The sequence below is a fragment of the Scardinius erythrophthalmus genome, assembly GCF_964197995.2.
Source record: "Scardinius erythrophthalmus genome assembly, chromosome: 4".
Taxonomy (NCBI): Eukaryota; Metazoa; Chordata; class Actinopteri; order Cypriniformes; family Leuciscidae; genus Scardinius; species Scardinius erythrophthalmus.
In genome coordinates this window covers 51,778,169-51,799,205 of record NC_138224.1, presented here as the reverse complement: position 1 = coordinate 51,799,205, position 21,037 = coordinate 51,778,169, and the positions used below count along the sequence as shown (strand labels likewise).

The 21,037-nt window shown below is 42.8% G+C and overlaps 2 protein-coding genes across 2 annotated transcripts in view; both read left to right on the top strand.

Moving 5' to 3' along the window:
* Positions 1–1,339: 1,339 nt before the first annotated feature.
* The window catches only part of LOC308689342 (NACHT, LRR and PYD domains-containing protein 3-like), a 95,259-nt gene continuing 75,561 nt past the window's right edge, over positions 1,340–21,037 (top strand). The window contains exons 1-3 of the mRNA XM_081362992.1: positions 1,340–4,209; positions 4,573–6,230; positions 6,266–6,402. Coding sequence (XP_081219118.1) covers positions 4,611–6,230; positions 6,266–6,402 — 1,757 coding nt within the window. The 5' untranslated portion in view covers positions 1,340–4,209; positions 4,573–4,610. The remainder of the gene's footprint in view (positions 4,210–4,572; positions 6,231–6,265; positions 6,403–21,037) is intronic.
* Positions 12,598–20,480, top strand: LOC308689951 (uncharacterized protein). The gene is made up of 9 exons (XM_081364085.1): positions 12,598–16,359; positions 16,851–17,063; positions 17,156–17,218; positions 17,465–18,169; positions 18,297–18,483; positions 18,624–18,745; positions 18,988–19,216; positions 19,456–19,608; positions 19,802–20,480. The coding sequence occupies exons 1-9, from the start codon at positions 16,054–16,056 to the stop codon at positions 20,065–20,067; spliced, it is 2,244 nt and encodes a 747-aa protein (XP_081220211.1). The 5' UTR covers positions 12,598–16,053; the 3' UTR covers positions 20,068–20,480.

Genomic DNA, 21,037 nt, shown 5'->3' with positions numbered 1-21,037 from the left:
TGACCTGTTCCAGGATGGTAAAGGGGCCAACAAACCTGGGACTCAGTTTCTTGGAGGGCAGTCGCAGAAGAATATCGCGAGTGGAGAGCCAAACCTTATCTCCTGGAACGTAGACTGGACCCGAAATCCTCCTCCGGTCAGCGACTGTCTTGGATCTGCGAACTGCCCTCTGCAGATGATGGTGAGCTTCGTCCCAGACTCTCTCGCTCTCCCGGAACCAGTAATCCACTGCGGGGACCTCAGATGGTTCACCATCCCAGGGAAATAGAGGAGGCTGGAATCCGAGAACACACTGGAATGGTGTGAGGCCTGTCGTGGGTTGCCGCAGTGAATTTTGGGCATACTCTGCCCAGCCCAGAAACTGGTTCCAGGAGTTCTGGTGGCCGTGGCAGAAGGTCCTGAGGAACCGCCCCACTTCCTGGATCTTCCTCTCCGTCTGGCCGTTAGTCTGAGGGTGGTAGCCAGAGGAGAGGCTGACTGTCACACCTAGGAGCTTGAAAAACGATTTCCATACTCGGGAAATTAACTGGGGTCCCCTGTCTGACACAATGTCTTCTGGGATCCCATAATAGCGAAAGACATGATTGAAGAGGAGTTCGGCGGTTTCCAGGGCAGTGGGAAGACCTCTTAGTGGTAATAATCTGCAGAACTTAAAGAAGCGATCGACGATGACGAAGATGCAGGTGTATCCATCCGATGATGGTAAATCGGTCATGAAATCAACTCCTAGGTGTGACCAGGGGTGGTTTGGAATTGGCAAGGGATGGAGCTTTCCTGCAGGAAGATGTCTGGGACTTTTGGACATGGCACACTCCTTACAGCCTTGGACATACCGCTTCACATCCCTTGCCATACCCGGCCACCAGAAGCGATCGGATAGCAGCGAGAGAGTGTTGTTGGCCCCGGGATGTCCAGTGCCCAGAGAGGTATGAATAGTGTGGATGAGATCTACCCGTTGTGTCCTAGGGATGAACTGGCGATCAGGTGGACAGCCCGGCGGAGGACGAGGATCAGGAGTGGCGACGGCTGGAGGAGCAGACCATTCGATGGGACTGATGATGATATCTTCGGGTAGAATGTTGGTGGTTGTCTCAGGAGTCTCTGGAGTATCATGTAGTCTGGACAAAGCATCGGCACGGACATTCTTAGGACCAGGACGGTAGGTAATGGTGAAGTGGAATCTCGAGAAGAATAATGACCATCTGGCCTGACGGGGACAGAGACGTTTTGCATCACAGAGGTACTGGAGATTTGTATGGTCTGTAATGACTTGGAATGGGTGGATGGCGCCCTCCAACCAATGTCGCCACTCTTCTAGGGCGAGCTTGATGGCCAGGAGTTCACGGTTGCCGATGTCGTAATTCCTCTCCGCCGGGCTGAGCTTCCGAGAGAAGTAGGCACATGGATGGAGTAGTTTCGGTGTCCCATGAAGTTGAGAAAGGACGGCTCCAACTCCGGAGGTTGAGGCATCCACCTCCATGACGAAAGGAAGCTCAGGATCAGGGTGAGTCAGGAGAGGTGCTTGAGTGAAGGCAGACTTGAGGGATTGGAAGGCTGCGGCCGCTTCAGGAGTCCAGAGGAGACTTTTGGGTTTACTTTTGAGCAAGTTGGTGAGTGGAGTGGTGATGCTGTAACCTCATATGAAACGTCTGTAAAAGTTGGCAAAACCAAGGAATCTCTGGAGTTCTTTTATCGTGGTGGGTTCTGGCCAGGTGGTTACTGCTGTGACCTTCCTCTCATCCATGCGGACCCCCTGACGGTCAATGAGGTATCCTAGGAACTGGACTGATGAGAGATGGAAAGAACATTTCTCGGCCTTCAGGAAGAGATGATGAGCTCTGAGTGTAAGAAGGACCTCCGCAACGTGGTGACGATGTTCGGCTTCACTCCGGGAGTAGATGAGGATGTCATCTATATAGACGACCACGAAGCGATGCAGGAACTCCCGGAGGACCTCATGAATGAAGTTTTGAAACACGGAAGGGGCGTTGACCAGACCATAGGGCATAACCAGATATTCATAGTGGCCAGTAGGGGTCACAAAAGCCATCTTCCATTCATCCCCTTCTCGTATTCTCACCAGGTTGTAAGCGCTGCGGAGGTCCAACTTTGTGAAGATGGTCGCTGAACGGAGTTGTTCGAGGGCCGCAGGGACGAGAGGAAGAGGATATTTGAATTTGATGGTTCCTTGGTTCAGGGTCCGGTAATCAATGCATGGCCGCAGCCCTCCATCCTTTTTGGCCACAAAGAAGAAGCTGGATGCTGCGGGAGATGTAGAATGCCGAATATACCCTTGATCGAGAGCTTCCTGAATGTACTCCTCCATGGCCTTGGTCTCTGGAAGTGACAACGGGTAGATCTTACCTCTGGGCAAAGGAGCATCAGGAATCAGGTCTATGGCGCAGTCCCATGGCCGATGAGGTGGTAACTGGGAAGCTCTCTTGGGGCAGAAGATGTCTTGGAAAGATGAGTAGATATCAGGAATCTTCGTGGACTGTTTTTCGAGTGGACTTTTGACTGATGTGACATAGACTGGAACAGGATTCAAAACAGGACGTGGAAGAAATGGAAAACATTTTGGTGAGCAATACTTGCCCCACTTCATCACTTCCCCGGAGCCCCAAGAGATGATGGGATCATGCTTCACCAGCCACGGACGTCCCAGTATAATATCCGCATAGGCCCCCTCCAGAACCAGCAGCTGGATATCCTCTTGGTGTAGGGCTCCGACATGAAGCGTAATGGGTTCACATTTCCGGTGAATACGAGGACGTGCAGTGATGAACTTGGATATGGGTTGAATCTGGTAAACTATTGACGAGGCTTCGGTACGGAGCTGGAGCTGGCGACAGAGGGTCCCCGAGATGAAATTTCCAGCTGACCCGGAGTCGAATAAGGGCGTGAACTGAAACAGATGATGTCTGGGTGGTTAACTGGACACAAGAAGTGAGTGGTTGCATTTTTTCTTCATCAATATGGAATACACTCACCGATGTTCGTATGGGACGAGTTGGACAGTTCAACCGAACATGCCCACTGGCTCCACAATACATACAAAGACCCCGGGTCAGCCTTCTCTGTCGCTCAGCAGCGGTAAGTTTACCAGCCTCAATAATCATGGGCTCTGGTTCTGGAGGGCTGGCGGTTTCAGATGGGCGGAGGAGTGCAGTAGAGTTAGAATGGGACTGATAAGATTGTATACGGTCTGAACATCGGATGGATTGTTGAATTAACTTTTCGAGCCCCATAGCATCATCCAAGGCGGCTAGCTGCAAACGGAGTTGAGGTGTGAGACCAAGCCGGTAGGTGGTCAGTAAGGACCGTTCATTCCATCCACTGGCTGCCGCTAGAGTGCGAAAGCGAAGGGCATATTCATGAGTAGACATATTTCCTTGAGACAAATGATAGAGTTGCTCACCGGCTGATACCTCTCCATCTGTTCGGCCGAATACTTCTTTGAAGTGGGAAACAAAGGCTTGAATGGAACTAATGGCGGGACCAGCTTGCTTCCAAATCGTTTCAGCCCATTGGAGAGCTGGACCGGTGAGAAGAGATGTAATGAATGCAATTTTTGACTGATCGGTGGGATATAATGTGGGCTGCATGGTGAATATGAGAGAACATTGAAGCAGAAATCCGTTGCACTCCTCCGCCCCGCCAGAGTAGGGCGCTGGTCGGGCCATGGGACTGGAAGATGCGGTGGACGAAGAAGTGCTCGAAGGTGGTGGTGCTGGTGGTGCGGAAGGCGTGAAGGTTGGAGTAGGCGTGATGGTAGGATGAAGTGTTAATACCCTCTTCAATGAATCCACCAGCTCTTGAAAGGGATCTGGAACACTCATGCTGCCGCTGTCTTTTTGGTCCGGGCTTACTGTTACGGAAGCAGACGAACAACAAGGTAAGTAGTGATGTAATGTTTATTTAAACAGCTGAGTGTCAAGAAGATTCAACGTGCTGAATTTAGGTGAGTATCAGAGTTCAGAAGTGCAGAGTTCTTGAATGAAATTCGTGAATGACTGATCGCTGTATCTTTTGCAGGAACGGCAGGATGAGACTTCAGAGTGGAGATGAACTTCGTATGAAGAGGATGACAAGTGATAGCACACACTCACGCACCACTTGATGGGACAGACAGGCTTACGGCTCGGACACCACTCGAGATGAGATCTAAACAGACTGGAATCGTCGTAGAGAACTCGTAAGTAAACACAGGTAAGTTTAGTAGTGAAACTCACAGAGAGAAGCACTATGAGTCCGCTTAGGATAAACGAGCCCGGACAATGAGAGGTGTGTGAGGTGTGCTTATGAAGCAGTGGTGATTGATGGGGTGCAGGTGTGACTTATTAAAACTCAGGTGACTGTGATCGCTGGGTGATTGTGGTGGATGAACCTGGCCAATCCGTGACAGTAACTCAGCTCATTAGCAGAAATGTGGGAATCATCTAGTCACACAGTAAATCCTTAGTCTTGTATTAAATGTTAGTATACATAGTAAAGGCACCTAATAAGTGTGGCCTAAAAATAAAACTCTTTTTGCCTGTAATTTAATTTGCTTACATTATTTTTTTTAACCAGATCATTTGCAAAAGTTTTTGGAAAACCACAAAGCCAACATGCAGAAGAAAGCAGAATGTATATTTGAGGGCAAAGAGGAAAATGAAGCAGATCTCAAATCTGTTTACACAGAACTGTTCATCACAGAGGGAGATATGGCAGATGTCAATCAGGAACATGAGGTTCTGAAGATGGATGATGCTTTCAAGAACAAACAAACACTCGACAAACCAATCAAATGCAATGATATATTTACTGAATTGAAGAAAAAGGAAAAGATTGTGCTGACAAAGGGCATCGCTGGCGTTGGAAAAACTGTCTCTGTGCAGAAGTTCATCCTGGACTGGGCAGAAGGAAAAGCCAATCAGAATATAGACTGTGTGTTCCTGCTTCCATTCAGAGAGATTAACTTGATGGAAAATAAAGATTTTAGTCTCCATAAGCTTCTGCTGGAATTTTATCCTGAACTGGAGGACCTGAAGGACCTGGAGAAATCAAAGTTATATAAGGAATGCAAGCTAGCATTTATATTTGATGGACTTGACGAGAGTCGGTTGCCTTTACATTTTAAAAATAGATCATTAAAGACTGTTGAGAAAGAATCATCTGTAGACGTGCTGTTTACAAGTCTGGTCAAAGGGACTCTGCTCCCGTCAGCTCCCGTCTGGGTGACCTCACGACCAGCAGCAGCCAATCAGATCCCTCCTAAGCATGTGGGTTTGTTCACAGAGGTGCGAGGATTCACTGACCAGCAGAAGGAGGAATACTTCAGAAAGAGAATCACAGATGAGACTGTGGCCTCCAGAATCATCTCACACATTAAGACGTCTCGTAGTCTTTACATCATGTGCCACATTCCTGTGTTCTGCTGGATCACGGCCACGGTCCTTCAGAATATCCTCATCAAGAACAATGCAGAGAACATCAGCACAACACTCACTGAAATGTACATTCACTTCCTGCAGATACAGATGAACATGAAGAGCCAGAAGTACGATAGAAAAACAGAAAGACAACGTACAAAGCTCTTACAATCAAATAGAGAAATGATATTAAAGTTGGCCAAGCTAGCGTTTGAACAGCTGAAGAAGGAAAAAGTTGTCTTCTATGAGGAAGATCTGGAAGAATGTGGTATTGATGTGAGTGAACACACAGAGTTCACAGGAATGATCACTGAGATCTTTAAGAAGGAAGATGGACTTCATGAGTCAAAGATCTTCTGCTTTGTGCATCTGAGTGTTCAAGAGTTTCTTGCTGCAGTGCATGTGTTCCTCTGTTACCTGAACAAGAACATGCAGGAGCTTCAGTTTTTCTTTGATAAACCCAAACGAGATACCACATTACATGAGCTACTGCAAAAGGCTGTTGGTAAAGCCATGGAGAGTAAGAGAGGACATCTGGACCTCTTCCTGCGGTTTCTGATGGGCATTTCACTGGAATCCAGTCAGGAACTGCTCAAAGGCCTGCTCCCAGACACTGAAGACACCACAGACACTGAAGACACCACAGAGAGCATCAGACAAACAACTAAATACATTAAAGAAAGACTACAGCGGAACGTTCATTCGATCTTTGGTTTATCGTTCGATCGGAACATCTCAGATGAAGCTTCAGTCAACCTATTTTACTGCTTACTTGAGCTCAAAGATAATTATATGAGGAAATCCAGAGATACCTCGGTCCAGATGATCATCTAGGAAAGGGACTCTCCTCTTCGATGTGCACAGTGCTGGCCTACACACTGCTGACGTCAGAGAAGGTGCTGGACGAGCTCAACCCAAAGAGGTTCACTTCTTCACCATATGGCTACAAGAGACTCGTTCCAGCTGTGAGATGCTGCAGAAAAGCCCTGTGAGTAATTACATAATTTCACAACAATTAAAAGTTAACATACAGTTGGAAATATCTTGTTGTTCACACTGTCAACTCAACATACTCAGGTTTTACTTTCCCATTCGCTGATTCACTGTGTTCAAAAAGTGTGTATGAAAAGGTGTCTCATAACTATGAACCAGTGGTGTTTCCTCTAAACAGACGAGGTACACAGTACCTTCTAAAGAAATATAATGAAAAAATAATCAACAGCAAAAAAATCATTCCCATAATTTATAAACGCTAAATTTACTGTCTAGTTTTTTTGCATCAACACACAGATGCTAAACATGATCACTTCTAAATCTTAGCCTCTTGTTTAGCATTTAAACACATTATCAACTTCCCTCTTTTTCATATGAATAAAGGTCAAAATGACATTTAAATTACTTTGATTTTATTTATTTTTTTGGCTGTTATGTGTTTTATATTGTTTACATTGAGAAATTGTAAAGGTTCAGGAGGCAATAGCCTATGTGAGATGTAGCTGGCAGTTAAAATTTAACATACTCCAACAAATATCATGACCAAATTATACTCCAATAAATAATTTTCATGAAGACAAAATGATCATGCCCTTTGCCTTAGTGGAGGTTTGACATGAAATGTGTCTCAATTCTCATTAAAAGCAATGCGTTAAAACCACGTCACTGGGGCATTCTAGAATGATCTACGTGGCTTAATGTACTAAAACAACAACCAGGGAAAACTATTATCTTGCACATTTTCTTGTCATCAACACCAACATGAATGATGACTTAGAATGAACACTAAGATGATGGCACCGTAAACAGAGTGGAAAGACACTATTTTTATGTTGTTTTCTCCCGCATAGAAAGCTGTTATAAAGAAAATGCTTAACTTGTCTGCATCTGCATGCCTGTAAATAGTGTAGTTGCAAACAATTTTACATCACTGAATAAGAGACAAGCTGTCTTTAAAGGTTATTTATTTTCTTGCAAGAAAAGGTCAACAGTCATACAGAGTGGCTGCAGAATGTGACAAAGAAGGGAGGGCATCCTTTCTTCTTTATAGTCTCTAAAATGAAGAGACATGTCCCATAACTAACACATTGTTGCATCCTCCGTTCTTTAGTTGTTACTTCTTCTGTTATCATGAACAACATGTCCCATAACTAACATTGTTGCATCCTACTACCCTTGAGTAAAGGCCCTTTGTCTCAGTCATACATTAGTCACACATTTCTCATTGTCCATTCAATGATTCTATGAATATATGAAAATGCAAACATATAGAACATATTAAATTCTTCTACAATTGTATCCTTTATTAACAAGGTGTTTATTAAATCTTTATTTCAATTATAATTAATTACATTTTAATTAATTAAGCCACGTTAAGCATGTTCTTTACAATGCACAGAATGCGGTAGCAAGAGTGGTCTTTAACTAGCCGAAGAGAGGTACCCGTCACGCCTCTCTTCATCAGTTTGCACTGGCTGTCAACAGATGCTCGCATTAAATTCAAGGCACTGATGTTTGCCTACAGAACAACCACTGGCTCTGCACCCCTGTACCTAAACTATAGGAATCTCAGAATTTGTTGGATCATTCTCAAACATGAAATATAACTTCTTTAGACTGGCTTTGGGCAAATTGTATTTCTAAGTGGCGCTGGTGTATTTATCATTGTTTTATTCTATAAGAAAAGTTTTTTTTATCATACTTCAGCTATTGTAACCTTTTTTTAAAACATAAATTCCATTGGTTCACTCCGAGCAGAATCAGGAACGTTTCTGTTCTTGCGTTCCTTCTGTATTATTATTTAAAAACTTTTTTAAATGTAGCCTAGTTTATAATAATAATAATAATAATAATATTTAGGCTATAATAATAATATCTCTCTTTTCTTATGTAACGCCATGCCAGCATCTATGGATATATAGCTTATTCAGGTTTATTCATTTAAAATAAAACTAGGCTAAATAAGATGCAAAACAAATTAATTTAAAGTGAAAAAAGCCAACATTTCTCATTCGACACAAATCCAAATGTTGAATTATTTGTGAATCATGCTAAACTATAAGGCCAATTATTATGTAGGCTATAAACTTTGCACTTCACTGGCATTATTGACGTAAAATATGATCTTTCCCATATAACAGCAGTGAGGCGGTGGTCATTCTAAACGTCACAGAAATACAGACTATTCAAATTGAGCAGTGTAACGTCTTATATGCTTGGTTGACTGTATTTTATTTTAATAATGAACAGGCTGCGATATCAAGGTAGCAATTCAAGAAATTTTTTTTGTGTGCGTGTGAGGCCGCAGCGCGACCACTATTTATTTGTCCTTCCAGTAAAAGTTAAAGTCCAAAGTAAAGTCTTACTCTGTAATTTTTGGTCATACATATAAAAGCAAGACATAATCCATACATTTAGATGATCAGATTTTGTAAAAAAAAAAAAAAAACCTCTTTGTCTCTGTTTCCTTCGGAGCACGACACACTGAACTGAAACTCAGCATGTTTTCTTTTGTTTTTTAATCTGTAATATTTAATTCAAGTGAATGAGGCCTATATTTCAGGGTTTTTTTTAAGAATCTGTCTACTATTTATTTTCCCAGCAGAACAAAATAAATAGAAATAAAAAGGTTTTAGTTTAAAGGGACATTAAGTAGGATTTTCTCCCATCTAGTGGTGAAATTGTATTTTGCATTCAAACGAATAGCGCTCTACAGCGCCTCGCTTTTTAAAGTGCGTGTTGCATCTACGGTAGCCGTTATGTACCAAAAAGCTAAGCTTCTAATAGCACTTCATCGAGTTTTCCTTCGGGTGAACTAGTTTGTTATTTCAAACAAACTGCAACTTGACACAACGAACAAACGAATGTTAGTTTTGAACAAACAAAAAACTTACAATCTTGTTTTTAGGACCTTCTCTACTTTACTCAATAGCTGCTATTCATCAAAGAGCCTGTTTAACTTTTAACTATAAATGTTATACTGTTTATAAACTAATAAAGAACACAACCAAGCAATGAAAAGCTTGTAATTAAGACCGTAAAATTGACTTACCTGTCGAGAAGAAAGCAGGCAACTTCAGCGTCTCTTTTTGAAAGCTTTCTCCTGCATTAGCTATCCCGACATTAACCCTTGTTTTTGTAATCTCCGCTCACGTTTCCTTTTACGGTCTATTTTGGACTTTTTTTGACGATGAGGACTCCTTATTCTGTGACTCAGCATATGTATGAATGAACGGTGTATAAATAACCGTGCGGGTGCATCCTTGCCGGGGCAGTGACAAGCGCCTCTCACTGCTCTGCTGCTCCGCTTCTGCTGGCTTCAGTCACGTGACGCTGGTTCTGAACGAAAACGCGTTGTGGAAACGCGTTGGCCTAGTACTTTTTGTCCCTCTCTGCTATTATAGTTTTTCAAGATGGCGGAACTACATGGAAGCGTCCGTGGACCTACCCGTCCCATGTATATAAAGATAATAAATTCTTCGTTTACGAGGATAAGTCAGATCATTGGCATAGGTATTTGTACACCATTGAGGACATATTTATGATTAAAAATATTGCTTTTAGATAATAAAATACCTAAAAAGCTACATATTGTCCCTTTAACTCAATGATCACAAAAATACGATAAAATGGTCATGTCAATAAAACTTTTATTTTTTGAAAGTGGTCATACATGTAGGCGTACACTACAGATTGTTTTGTCTACTTTGTAGTTTAGCTACTACATTTATCTACATGCAAGCCTGAGTATTCATTCTTTTAAATGATCCTTTAATTGTTTATCACGGTAATAACATTTAAATCTAACAGTAACTTTGAACTAATTTAAACAAAGAACAATTCAGTGTGTCGGCGTCCTCGTGAGGTTAACAGAAGAAGGGGATAGTTTTTGTTTGATGTGTGTGAACGTCCATCTTTGCTCACCTTTCATTCTCAAGGCATTCAGTGTAGTGTAAGATTAACAGATTTTGCCAGTTTTCAACCCAGAATCTCGAGGGCTATACTGTCGCCTACATTTGCAATTGAAATTTTCGCAACTGTGAGGTTCAGCTGTAACTTTTGTGTTACCTTGACAGACTTGTATATTTATTGTTATCATATTACATTAACATACTATTCATCAACATATAGAAATACAACGAATACAATGAACAAAGTTTTTAAGATAACGCAGAAGTCTCTGCCTAATATTTCAGCCTGATCTCAAGGCAGTTTGTGCCACAGTCACGAAATGTATTTATTGATACGTGTTCACGGACACAAATTTCATCTTTTTTCGTTTCTCTCAGAACAACTTATCAATGTATTTTTCTTTCATCTACTAAGCGCCCATTCAGTCTGTTCATAGTTTTCAGTCACGTGACCTGTGCGCTGGCCTGGAGGGCAAACCAATATGGGCCGAATTGGCAGAATGGCTCCGTATGACGCAGCACAACCCGGTCAATTTTCATTGTGTTTCAAGCCATGAATATTTGGATCACCTCTCAACAGATGAAAAACTAAGATATTATCACAAATATAATATTTGATATCACTTGATATTATAATAATGATTATTAATGTTGATAAAACATTAGAACCATTTATTAATTATTTTAATGCTTTTTAAGCATCAGAAAACAAAGACTTTACCTAATCTTATCAGCATGATGAATAAATTATATTAAAGGGGTCATGAACTGGCTTTTTTTTTTAAATTGTGTTGTTGTCTGAGGTCAACTTATGACGTTCGCTTGGTTTTTACATTCAAACATCAAAATTAATAAGTAATAGGCTGTTCCCTTTCGAGGGAACTCGCACTGCGTCGTTGAAAACGACTCTTTGGGGACGCTCCCTTAGCGTGCGCCTCTGAAGTATGAATGAAACTATTCCAATCCTGATTGGTGTTGCGTCATGACGTGACATGTGACGGCATAACCGGATGCATAAAAGTGACGCTGGCACAAACACACATTAGCTTTTGCTCTTCAGCAAGCACTCTCTGTGAAACTGTCTGTCTTATTTGATGTTGTTTGTCAGTGAAATCCTCTATATTATGGCGAGTGAAAGATACACTAAGTGTGTGCACCCCTGCCCTATATTTCTCACGGGTGGGGACACGCATCAGTTGTGTGTACACTGTTAGGAGCGCAGCACGCACAGGCAGTTCTCGAGGGGGCTGCCTGTGAACACTGTGAAAGTACTAAAGAGTGCTGCGCTCCCACTTGGCTCGCGATCCCCGCGGTTCGGGTCCCGCGTCCGTTGAGGCGGCGCGGCGGCTTAGATCGTGGGGATCGCAGAAGGATCTCGCGGATGAGAACGAGACTGCCGAGGCACTTTCATGTTCATCATCTGCAGATTCTATAACGCTCGCTCACGACACAGAAGCCCGCGATGTGGCTTCTTCTGCCCGTGACGAGTGCCCGATGCTCGAGCTATCTGCTTCTGAGGAAGTGGATGTGCTCAGCATCGGGAACGAGGAACATGAGTCACACTCGCCGGTGTTGTTGTAACCAAAAAATAAAAAGTTGTCCCACTACATTGCAATACAGAATCTATAGTAGCTCGAAACTCGCGTTAGTCGAGGCAGCGCGTAGATGACGGCTACTCTGCAATAAAGATTCTGTGTGGGTGCGAGGCATGCACTGTCAGCTCCTGAGGGTGCTGGCTGTGGTTTTTAAGAAATATCTCGACGCACACAGCCGTGCGTTTCGGGTGTTTAAGCCTCGCGCCCGTTGACTTTCTTTTCGAAGATATGAAAGCCAAATATATTGTGAACGACTCGAATCTCGCGTTTGTCGAGGCAGCGCTTAGATTACGAGTCTGCAAAAAAAGGGACACACGCGATCTGTGAAATAATACTGTTTGGGTGCGAGGCATTCACAATCAGCTCCTGAGTGTGCTGGCAGTGTTCACTGAGAAATATATCGGCGCGCGTGCAATCCGTGCGCTGTCGAATGTTTCAACCTCGCACCTGATGACTTTCTTCTCGAGGGATGAAAGCCAAATATATTGTAACGGCTCGAATCTCGCGTTTGCCGAGGCAGCGTGTAGATTACGAGACCCTATAAATAAATATTAAAACAGTATTGTCTGGTGATTATGGCTGCATTCAATTCTATGAATTAAAATGATGGAATTGAAATGATGGAATATATTATCTGACTTTAAGAAGTTAGATATTTTAATTCAACCTACCATCCAGACCGTGTTTCACTTATCGAGTGTTTTTGGCTGCATTTAATTATGAAGAATTAAAATGATGAGCAGCGAACGTCGAAAATCATTTAAGATTTTTCCCTGCTGGTCCTCCGCTTCAGGGTATCGAAAACGAGACGAAGATGGCTGTCCCCCCCGTGGAGGGATGAGCGAGAATTGCTCCTCCGCGGAGCCCTCAGGAAATCGATGTTTGTGCAGCTTCAAGTGTGCTTCGGGACACATCGGTTTTCAGCGTATGCACGCTGTAAAAGGCGCCCAAAAGGCTTGCGGCCAGGCAGTGTTCGCGTTCGCCCATCGGAACTGTTTTCGATTTATTCCCTGCCGGTCCTCCGCTTCAGGGTGTCGAGAACGAAACCCAAAGAGTCTCCCCTCTGGGGGAGCCCTCAGGAAATCGATATCTGTATCCTGCCGTAAAAGTGCGCTTCGGGCTACAATGATTTCCAGCGAACGCACACCGTGGCGTTCACCCCAAACGCTAGCAATAGGGCACCGTCTATGGTCACAAAATCTTTCTTGACTTTTTCCTGCCGGTCCTCCGCTTCAGGAGGTCGAGAATAGTGCTCGAAAAACACCCGAGGTCAGTCTCGAGGGGCTGGTTCCCATAGTAGATTTTGTAGAAGAATGGCAACGCCTTCCGAATATATCTATATGGGTCCTGAATATTATAAAATATGGGTAAAGACGGCAGTTCGGTCACCGACCTCCCAAGTTTGCTGGGGTGGTACCGACTGCAGTGGTTCCAGAACAGGCTCGGGTTATGGAACAAGAGGTACAGAACTCTACTGGTCAAAGGGGCCATATAAATTGTTCCCCTACCAGAGAAAGAGTCCGGGTTTTACAGCCAGTACTTTATAGTTCCAAAGGAGGATGGCGAGCTGAGGCCGATTTTAGATTTGAGGCAGTTGAATCATTCTCTGAGGAGATTCAGGTTCAAGATGCTTACTATTCCCATCATCGTGAATCAAATCAGATCCGAGGATTGGTTTGTCACGATAGATCTAAAAGACGCCTATTTTCATGTCTCCATCCTTCCATGTCATAGGAGGTTCCTGAGGTTCGCTTTTGGGGGCGAAGCGTACCAATATCGGGTTCTTCCGTTAGGCCTAGCACTCTCTCCCTGCACGTTCACTAAGTGTATGGATGCAGCTCTGGCTCCACTGAGGCTTCAGGGCATCCGTATTCTGAATTATATCGATGACTGGCTCATATTGGCCCAGTCTCGAGATATGGAAATTCGGCATCGAGATGTCGTTCTTGGCCACATTCAGAAATTGGGGTTGAGACTCAACACTAGGAAAAGTGTGTTAAAACCAGCTCAGAAAACTACTTTTCTGGGCATAGTATGGAATTCAGTTACGATGCAGGCACGTATGTCTCCCGCACGTGTCGAAATCCATCCTGACCATGGTGTCAGGGATAAAGCTAGGCCAGGCCATCACTGTAAAGCAATTTCAAAGACTGCTGGGCCTCATGGCAGCGGCATCCAACATAATTCATTTGGGCCTTCTTCACATGAGGCCCCTTCAGTGGTGGCTCAAAGCCAAGGGGTTTTTCCCCCAAGGGGAATCCATTCCGTATAATAAAGGTTACGAGCAGATGCCTTCGTTCCTTATTAATATGGAAGAAATCTTGGTTCTTGTCCCAAGGGCCAGTATTAGGGGCGTCATGTCGCCGGAAAACCATTTCAACAGACGCTTCCCTCACTGGCTGGGGCGCGGTTATCGGCTGCTTTGCCAGGGTCTGTGGTAGGACCATCATCATTCTTGGCATATAAATTGCCTAGAAATGTTGGCTGTGTTCAGGGCTCTGAGGAGTTTCCTCCCAGACATCAAAGGTTACCACGTCTTGATACGTTCGGACAATACATCAGTGGTAGCGTATCTGAACCGACAAGGGGGACTCAGATCGCGCCCTCTATCCAGATTGGCGCATCAGATTATTTTAGGGTCCCAAGGGAAAATATTATCTATAAGAGCAATATATGTCCCGGGGGTTCAGAATCAGGGAGCAGACATCCTGTCGAGGCAGGGGCTGAGGCCCGGGGAATGGAGACTCCATCCAGAGGTGGTGGAGCTGATATGGCAGAGGTTTGGACCAATGGAAGTGGATCTTTTGCGTCTCGAGGGACGTCCCACTGTCCACTTTGGTTCTCCCTCACTCATCCAGCCTCGCTGGGGTTGGATGCCATGGTACAGGCCTGGCAGAGGCTTCGCCTGTACGCTTTTCCCCCGATCGCTCTGCTCCCGGGAGTCCTGGAGAGGGTCCGTCAGAAGGGCATCAGTCTTCTTCTGGTAGCCCCGTTTTGGCCGGCCCGAGTATGGTTTTCGGACTTAATTTCACTCCTGATAGCTCCGCCAGGGCAGATTCCTCTGAGGAGGGATCTGTTGTCTCAGGTGGAGGGCACTATATTCCATCCTCGCCCAGAGCTGTGGAAATTGTGGGTCTGGCCTTTGAGGGAGCTCAGTACCTAGATGGTGTCCATCATCTGGGGTGGTCGAAACCATACTTATCTCTAGGGCTCTGTCTACTAGGAGATTATATGGCCTCAAGTGGAATGTTTTTTCCACTTGGTGTAGAGAACATGAGTTAGGTCCAGCTAACTGCCCAGTGGCTTCAGTTCTGGAGTTTCCTCAAGATCGTTTCTCTACGAATTTCTCCCCGTCCACACGTAAGGTGTACGTGGCTGCCATTGCGGCGTTCCATGCACCACTGAGTGTTGGGCCTTTGGGGAGGCACCAACTGGTCATATTATTTCTCCATGGTACATAGAGGATGAGACTGACAGTCAGGTCCAGGGTTCCTTCCTGGTACCTGGCGGTGGTTCTCGAAGGGCTATCCCTGGCTCCCTTCGAATCCCTTCAGTCGGCTTTGCCTAGGACCTCACGTTCTAGATAGCCTTTCTCTTAGCTACTTCTTATAAAGAGACTGGGAGACCTCCAAGCCCTGGCATTAACGCCAGCTTGCTTGGGGTTTGCCCCGGCGGAGTTAAAGGAACACTCCGACTTTTTGGGACTTTAGCTTATTCACAGTATCCCCCAGAGTTAGATAAGTCCATACATACCTTTTTCATTTCTGTGCGTTCTGTAAGTGTTATTTGACGCACCCACCGCTAGCCTAGCTTAGCACAAAGACTGGATGTAAATGGATAGTGGTAGCATAGTAATCCCAATAAGTGACAAAATAATGCAAACATTTTCCTATTTACATGTTGTGATCTGTATAGTCACAGCGTGTACAAAAAACAAGGCTATATGAGACAGAGACCATTTTTAATCGTATAAATACTGGGAACTATATTCTCACTCGGCGTAGGAGCACAGCTAGCGTTACTTGGGCGGAGTGATCAGCGCAGCACACGAGACGCCCTGTGGTGAGGAGCAGAGAGTTCGCTCAGAGTTGGAGTAATAGAGTCAGCAATTACTAGATAGTAAATTTATAGTTTACAGTCATGGGTATTCGCTGTATTGTAAAGAGCTGCGACAATAAACAGGGGAGACCAGGTAATACTATGATGTTTCATAGAATTCCAACCAAAAACGCTGACCTGATGAATCGATGGCTACTTGTTCTGGGTATCGATCCAAACACACCTGTAAACACCATCAAGAAGTATTTAGTTTGCTCAGAACATTTCACTGAGGACGACTATTTTGAAAAAATGCAAGTTGCCACACGGACCATGAAACGTATGCTAAAGGATACAGCCATCCCATCGATAATAAAGACAGGACAAATTGGATCACCTGTTGCTGCGGTAAGTGTTCCGTTATGTTTTGAGATGACTAACATTAGTCATACTGTAACAGTGCCATGCTAATGTAATGTAAACTTATTAGTGAAATTATTACGTGAATAGGGGCTCCGTGTATCGTCTTTATTGTTATTATTGTGTTGTCATGAACACACTGTATCGCTCAATAACAAATGAGCGGCGCTAAATGTAACTCTCAGGACTAACGTTATAATATTCAACTTGCTAATGAATTGGAGGGGGATGGGCAGTTTTCTTTTTTGAAAAAATGTTTGTGAAATAGTAGGCTAACGTTACTGTCTGTGGGTTCATTGTGCAAAAACTATTTGCCTTGTGCAATTACTCTCCCCATATTCTAGGCTATTGTAATGCAATCTAACATTACTGTATTATATGCTGTTGATTACATTTGGTCAGCTGTAATAAATTGCATTTCAAATATATCTATTCCTGTAATAATTTTTTATACATTTTCTGTGATAATTATTAATCAGGGTGAGATGAGTGTTCTACTGCCGGATCTGCTGGAATTAGAGGATGCTTCCAGCATGTTTGCAGGTGTACCACACTCCACCCCCCGAAAAACATGTACTGCACCTACTGCAGAGTTCAAAGCCCCACTACCTTTGCAGCTCACAAGTCCTGCTCAGACAGCTACAGGGTCAAAGACATTGATTGCCTTGGCACCCAGCTGGACACGTCAATTGGTAGGATAATTAATATTTTATTATTCAATGGTTTTTATATTTTCTGTGATAAATGCAGCAAATCTTGCAATGAAATCTATATTTCCGTATAGGACACTGCTTCATCGCCCATGATGACGGCTACCTGCAGGCCAAAAAAAAGTCTAATCTTTGATGTAAGTAGCAAGCCACGTTATCTATCCATGAAGGGTAAAAATGTTATCAAAACATTTACATACATTTTGATCATTCAGCTGAAACTGATCTTGATCAATCATCATGAAATGCAAAATAGAACAGTCAGATAATTAAATATTATAAATCTATTTTCAAATGATGACCAACACATTCAGCAAAAACATGTTTGCATGTAAAGGTAAGGTGAGAAAACAAATTGTACCATGTTGGTTTGTCATCAACAGGAAACACAACAAATTGATTATTCTGAAATGGATATCAGTTCAGCAACATCAGCCTTGGACATCAGCATGGCCTCAGAACCTCCCGCTGATCCTGCTGACTCCAGTTTTGTTCCTGACACAAGCCCCTCCACCTCTACCACAGGAAGCACAGCAAGCATTCCTGGGCAATGTAAAGGATGGAAAGAGAGGAAATGGCTGGTTAATGAGTCCAAAATTATGGAACTCTTCCAAAAATGCACTATTTGTGGTGCTGCAATGTGTGAAGTGAACCAAAATGTGAAAACATCTGGTAGCAGGATCAGAGTCCAATGGAAATGTAATGGTGGACACACTGGAGATTGGGAATCATGCCCAACTGTTCGTGGAATTCCTGAGAACAACCTGTTAGCAGCAGCAGCAACACTCTTCACTGGTGCTATTTATACAGACATTGCTGATTGGGCAGGGCTTTTGAACCTTCAACTGCCCCATAAATCCACATTCTACAGTGTACAGTTCAGCTACCTGATTCCAGTTATTGCAGAAGAATACAAGAAGCAGGAGGCCAATATAAGAGCAAGACTCATCGGCCAGACTCTGGATGGCGAGGGAGTGCAGATCTGTGGAGATGGGAGAAGTGATAGCCCAGGTCATTCCTCAAAATACACAACGTATTCCTTCATGGATGACTGCACCAATCAGATTGTGACATTTGAGTTGATTCAGGTAAAAATTATCAAATATAAATATAATAATAGATCCAAACCTTCAGTCATTGTTCTGAAAAGTATTACCCGAAATGTAATGTCCCAATCTTCACAGTAGGCAATAAACCTGTATGTTTTCCCTCTAGGTGACCCAGGCCAAAACTTCTGTTGCCATGGAGCCAATGGGTTTCAAGATAGGACTGGAAAAGCTACTAGATGAAGGGATCGATGTAAAGGTTGTCACAACCGACAGACATCCCTCTATCAGGAAAATAATGAGGGAGGATTTTCCAAATATAGAACACCAGTATGATCCATGGCATACCGGAAAAGGTTGGTCTATTGTTGTTAGTGTAAGCTAATTTGCACATCTCCTTATACTTCTGCTGTGATGTCTGGCTTCTCTGTGTATCACATTTACCCTATAGATCAAGTATTATAATGTTATAATGCTCTTTCATATTATAATTCAGGAATAAAGAAAAAACGGGTTTTGGCATCCAATCGCAAGAACTGCATGGACCTTGCTCCTTGGATAAAGAGTGTGAGCAATCACATGTGGTGGAGCTGTAGCTCATCAAAAGGAGATTCAAAGGTACACAATTATACATTATACACACACACACATACATATTGCAAAGTCTAATTTATTTTCTCGTGTGCATAATGTAAACGGATATAATGCACAGTGGAATATCACTGCTGGCTTGCACACATAACCGCATGACATAAATTATTTTAATAGGATCTCTTTTTGTTCAAATTAGTTTTTTTATCCTGTACGTTATGACAATGCTGAAAAGATTTCTGCCTGTGCTGCTGTAATGTTACTGTCAGGAATTGCTGAGACGATGGAAATCAGTTCTCCATCATATCTGTGGGGTCCATCGTTGGGAAGAAGATGGCATTGAACATAAATGCTACCACGATGAGCTGACAGCGGACGAGCAAAGGAGGAAGAAGTGGTTGGCCGTAGACTCCCCTGCCTACAAGGCTCTTTATGAAGTGGTCATGAATGCACGCCTACTGAAAGACCTTGAACAAATGGCACTGTTCAAACACACAGGTATGTTTATCAAACACTTCATAACTAATGAATTGACTCCTTACAATTTAGTTTATGTGAGAACTATTTCCGTAAAACTGGTTTATAATGTAATAGATATCAATAAATCATCACAGACAATGATGAACATTACATAAAGCCAATCTTCAACAAATCATGCACAGAACTTGTATTCTATGTTCCATGTATTGTTTATACAGTAATTTATATTTTTTACTGTCTTTATTTCTGTTCACCAGGACAACTTGAGGTATTCCATAATGTCCTTCTCAAATACTGTCCCAAAAGACTGCACTTTGAATATGCATCAATGCAAGCGCGAACAATGTTGGCAGTCATGGACCATAACGAGAACCACGAAACACCACGAGAACAAGCAACGACAGCGTCTGGTAAGTATTTCAGAATTTTCAGCCATACACGTCAGTAATGATCAGTATGTAATTTATCAACTAAATATATGAATGACCATAATAACTTTTACAACATAACACTTTTGCTGTTATAAGTGGAATTAAATAATATACATTTTAGATCAGAATCATAACAGACCAAACTCCTCAGACATACTCGTTTTAATTTCAGGCCTCCGAAGACACAGTGTTGTTTATCAAAAACAATCTAAACAATGGATTGCCAGACCTGTGTACCAGGAAACCAAACAAACATTCAGGAACAACATGATAGATGCTGTCATCCAGAGAAGGCTGGATCCCTGTGTAAAGTACCAAGATCCCTCATCTCGTTTAAAAGTTCCCCGTTTGGCTGCAAACATCGCCAGAGTTACAAAACCTGTGAAGGAGGATGTTATTGCCGGACACACATCTCGGTTCAAAGGTCCAGACTCATGAATAGTATGATATGGGTATAAATAATAAATAAATGTTCACCATCCCACCTACCCAACTATCATTTCATAGGCCTGCTTTACAGAATCAACACTGCCACCCAAAGTGTCTTTGTTATTATTGTTGTATATAGTTCTGTTATTGTTATTATTGTTGTATATAGTTCTGTTATTGTTATACAGCTAGTGTAAAATAAATACGATTATTTCTCATTTTGCGATTTCTCATTCTCTTATTTCTCCTGTGCTAATCTGCCTTGAGTTGGCCTACAAGTTGTACAGTAAAAGGTGTTCAATCTCTTACTAACTAGTACACACCATATGTTGTTCAAAAAAATGAAAAGACGTAAGTGTAGATGTTTCATTAATGTATTTGAAGTATGAATTATTACAATAAATAAAAAGCAAATCAATGTTTCACATATTTTCAGGATGAAATAAAGCTCAGCTGTCTTGTAAGAGATCTTCTATCAAGGATGGAACCTGGGGGCAGAGAAAAAACTGTAAGACAGTGTAGTTTCACAGACCAGTGTCAAAGTATCAGACAGGCTGAAAGTGTATACAGACTAATGTAGTCAGGGAAAATAATATACCGTAAATCCTCTAATAAAGGCCCGGGCCTTTATTTTACTCAAGCGCATCGCGGCCCAGGCCTTTATTGGAAGGAGGCCATAATTAGAGACAGGCCTTTATTTGTATTTGAGCAAAACGGACTACCAGTAGAATGAATAAAAACGAGATTTTGTGTCTATTTTAACCTATAAAATACTAGGTTAATTTATTGAAAACGTACAGTTAGTTACCATATAACATTATGGTATGCATACAGAACATTAACAACAAATAAATATAATATAAATAATATTTTTTGTGAAAAGCAATGATTCATTTTGAAACAGTATTTGTTCCAGCAGTAGTAACGTTAGCTCCACAACAGCACGCATCTGTGCATTCATTGATTTCATTCATTCATT

Coding starts and splice junctions, on each gene's coding strand:
- LOC308689951 (XM_081364085.1), top strand. CDS start 16,054: ATGGGTATTCGCTGTATTGTAAAGAGCTGCGACAATAAACAGGGGAGA. Junction 18,484..18,623: donor TCCATGGCATACCGGAAAAG/GTTGGTCTATTG, acceptor ATTATAATTCAG/GAATAAAGAAAAAACGGGTT. Junction 19,609..19,801: donor ACAAGCAACGACAGCGTCTG/GTAAGTATTTCA, acceptor TTTTAATTTCAG/GCCTCCGAAGACACAGTGTT.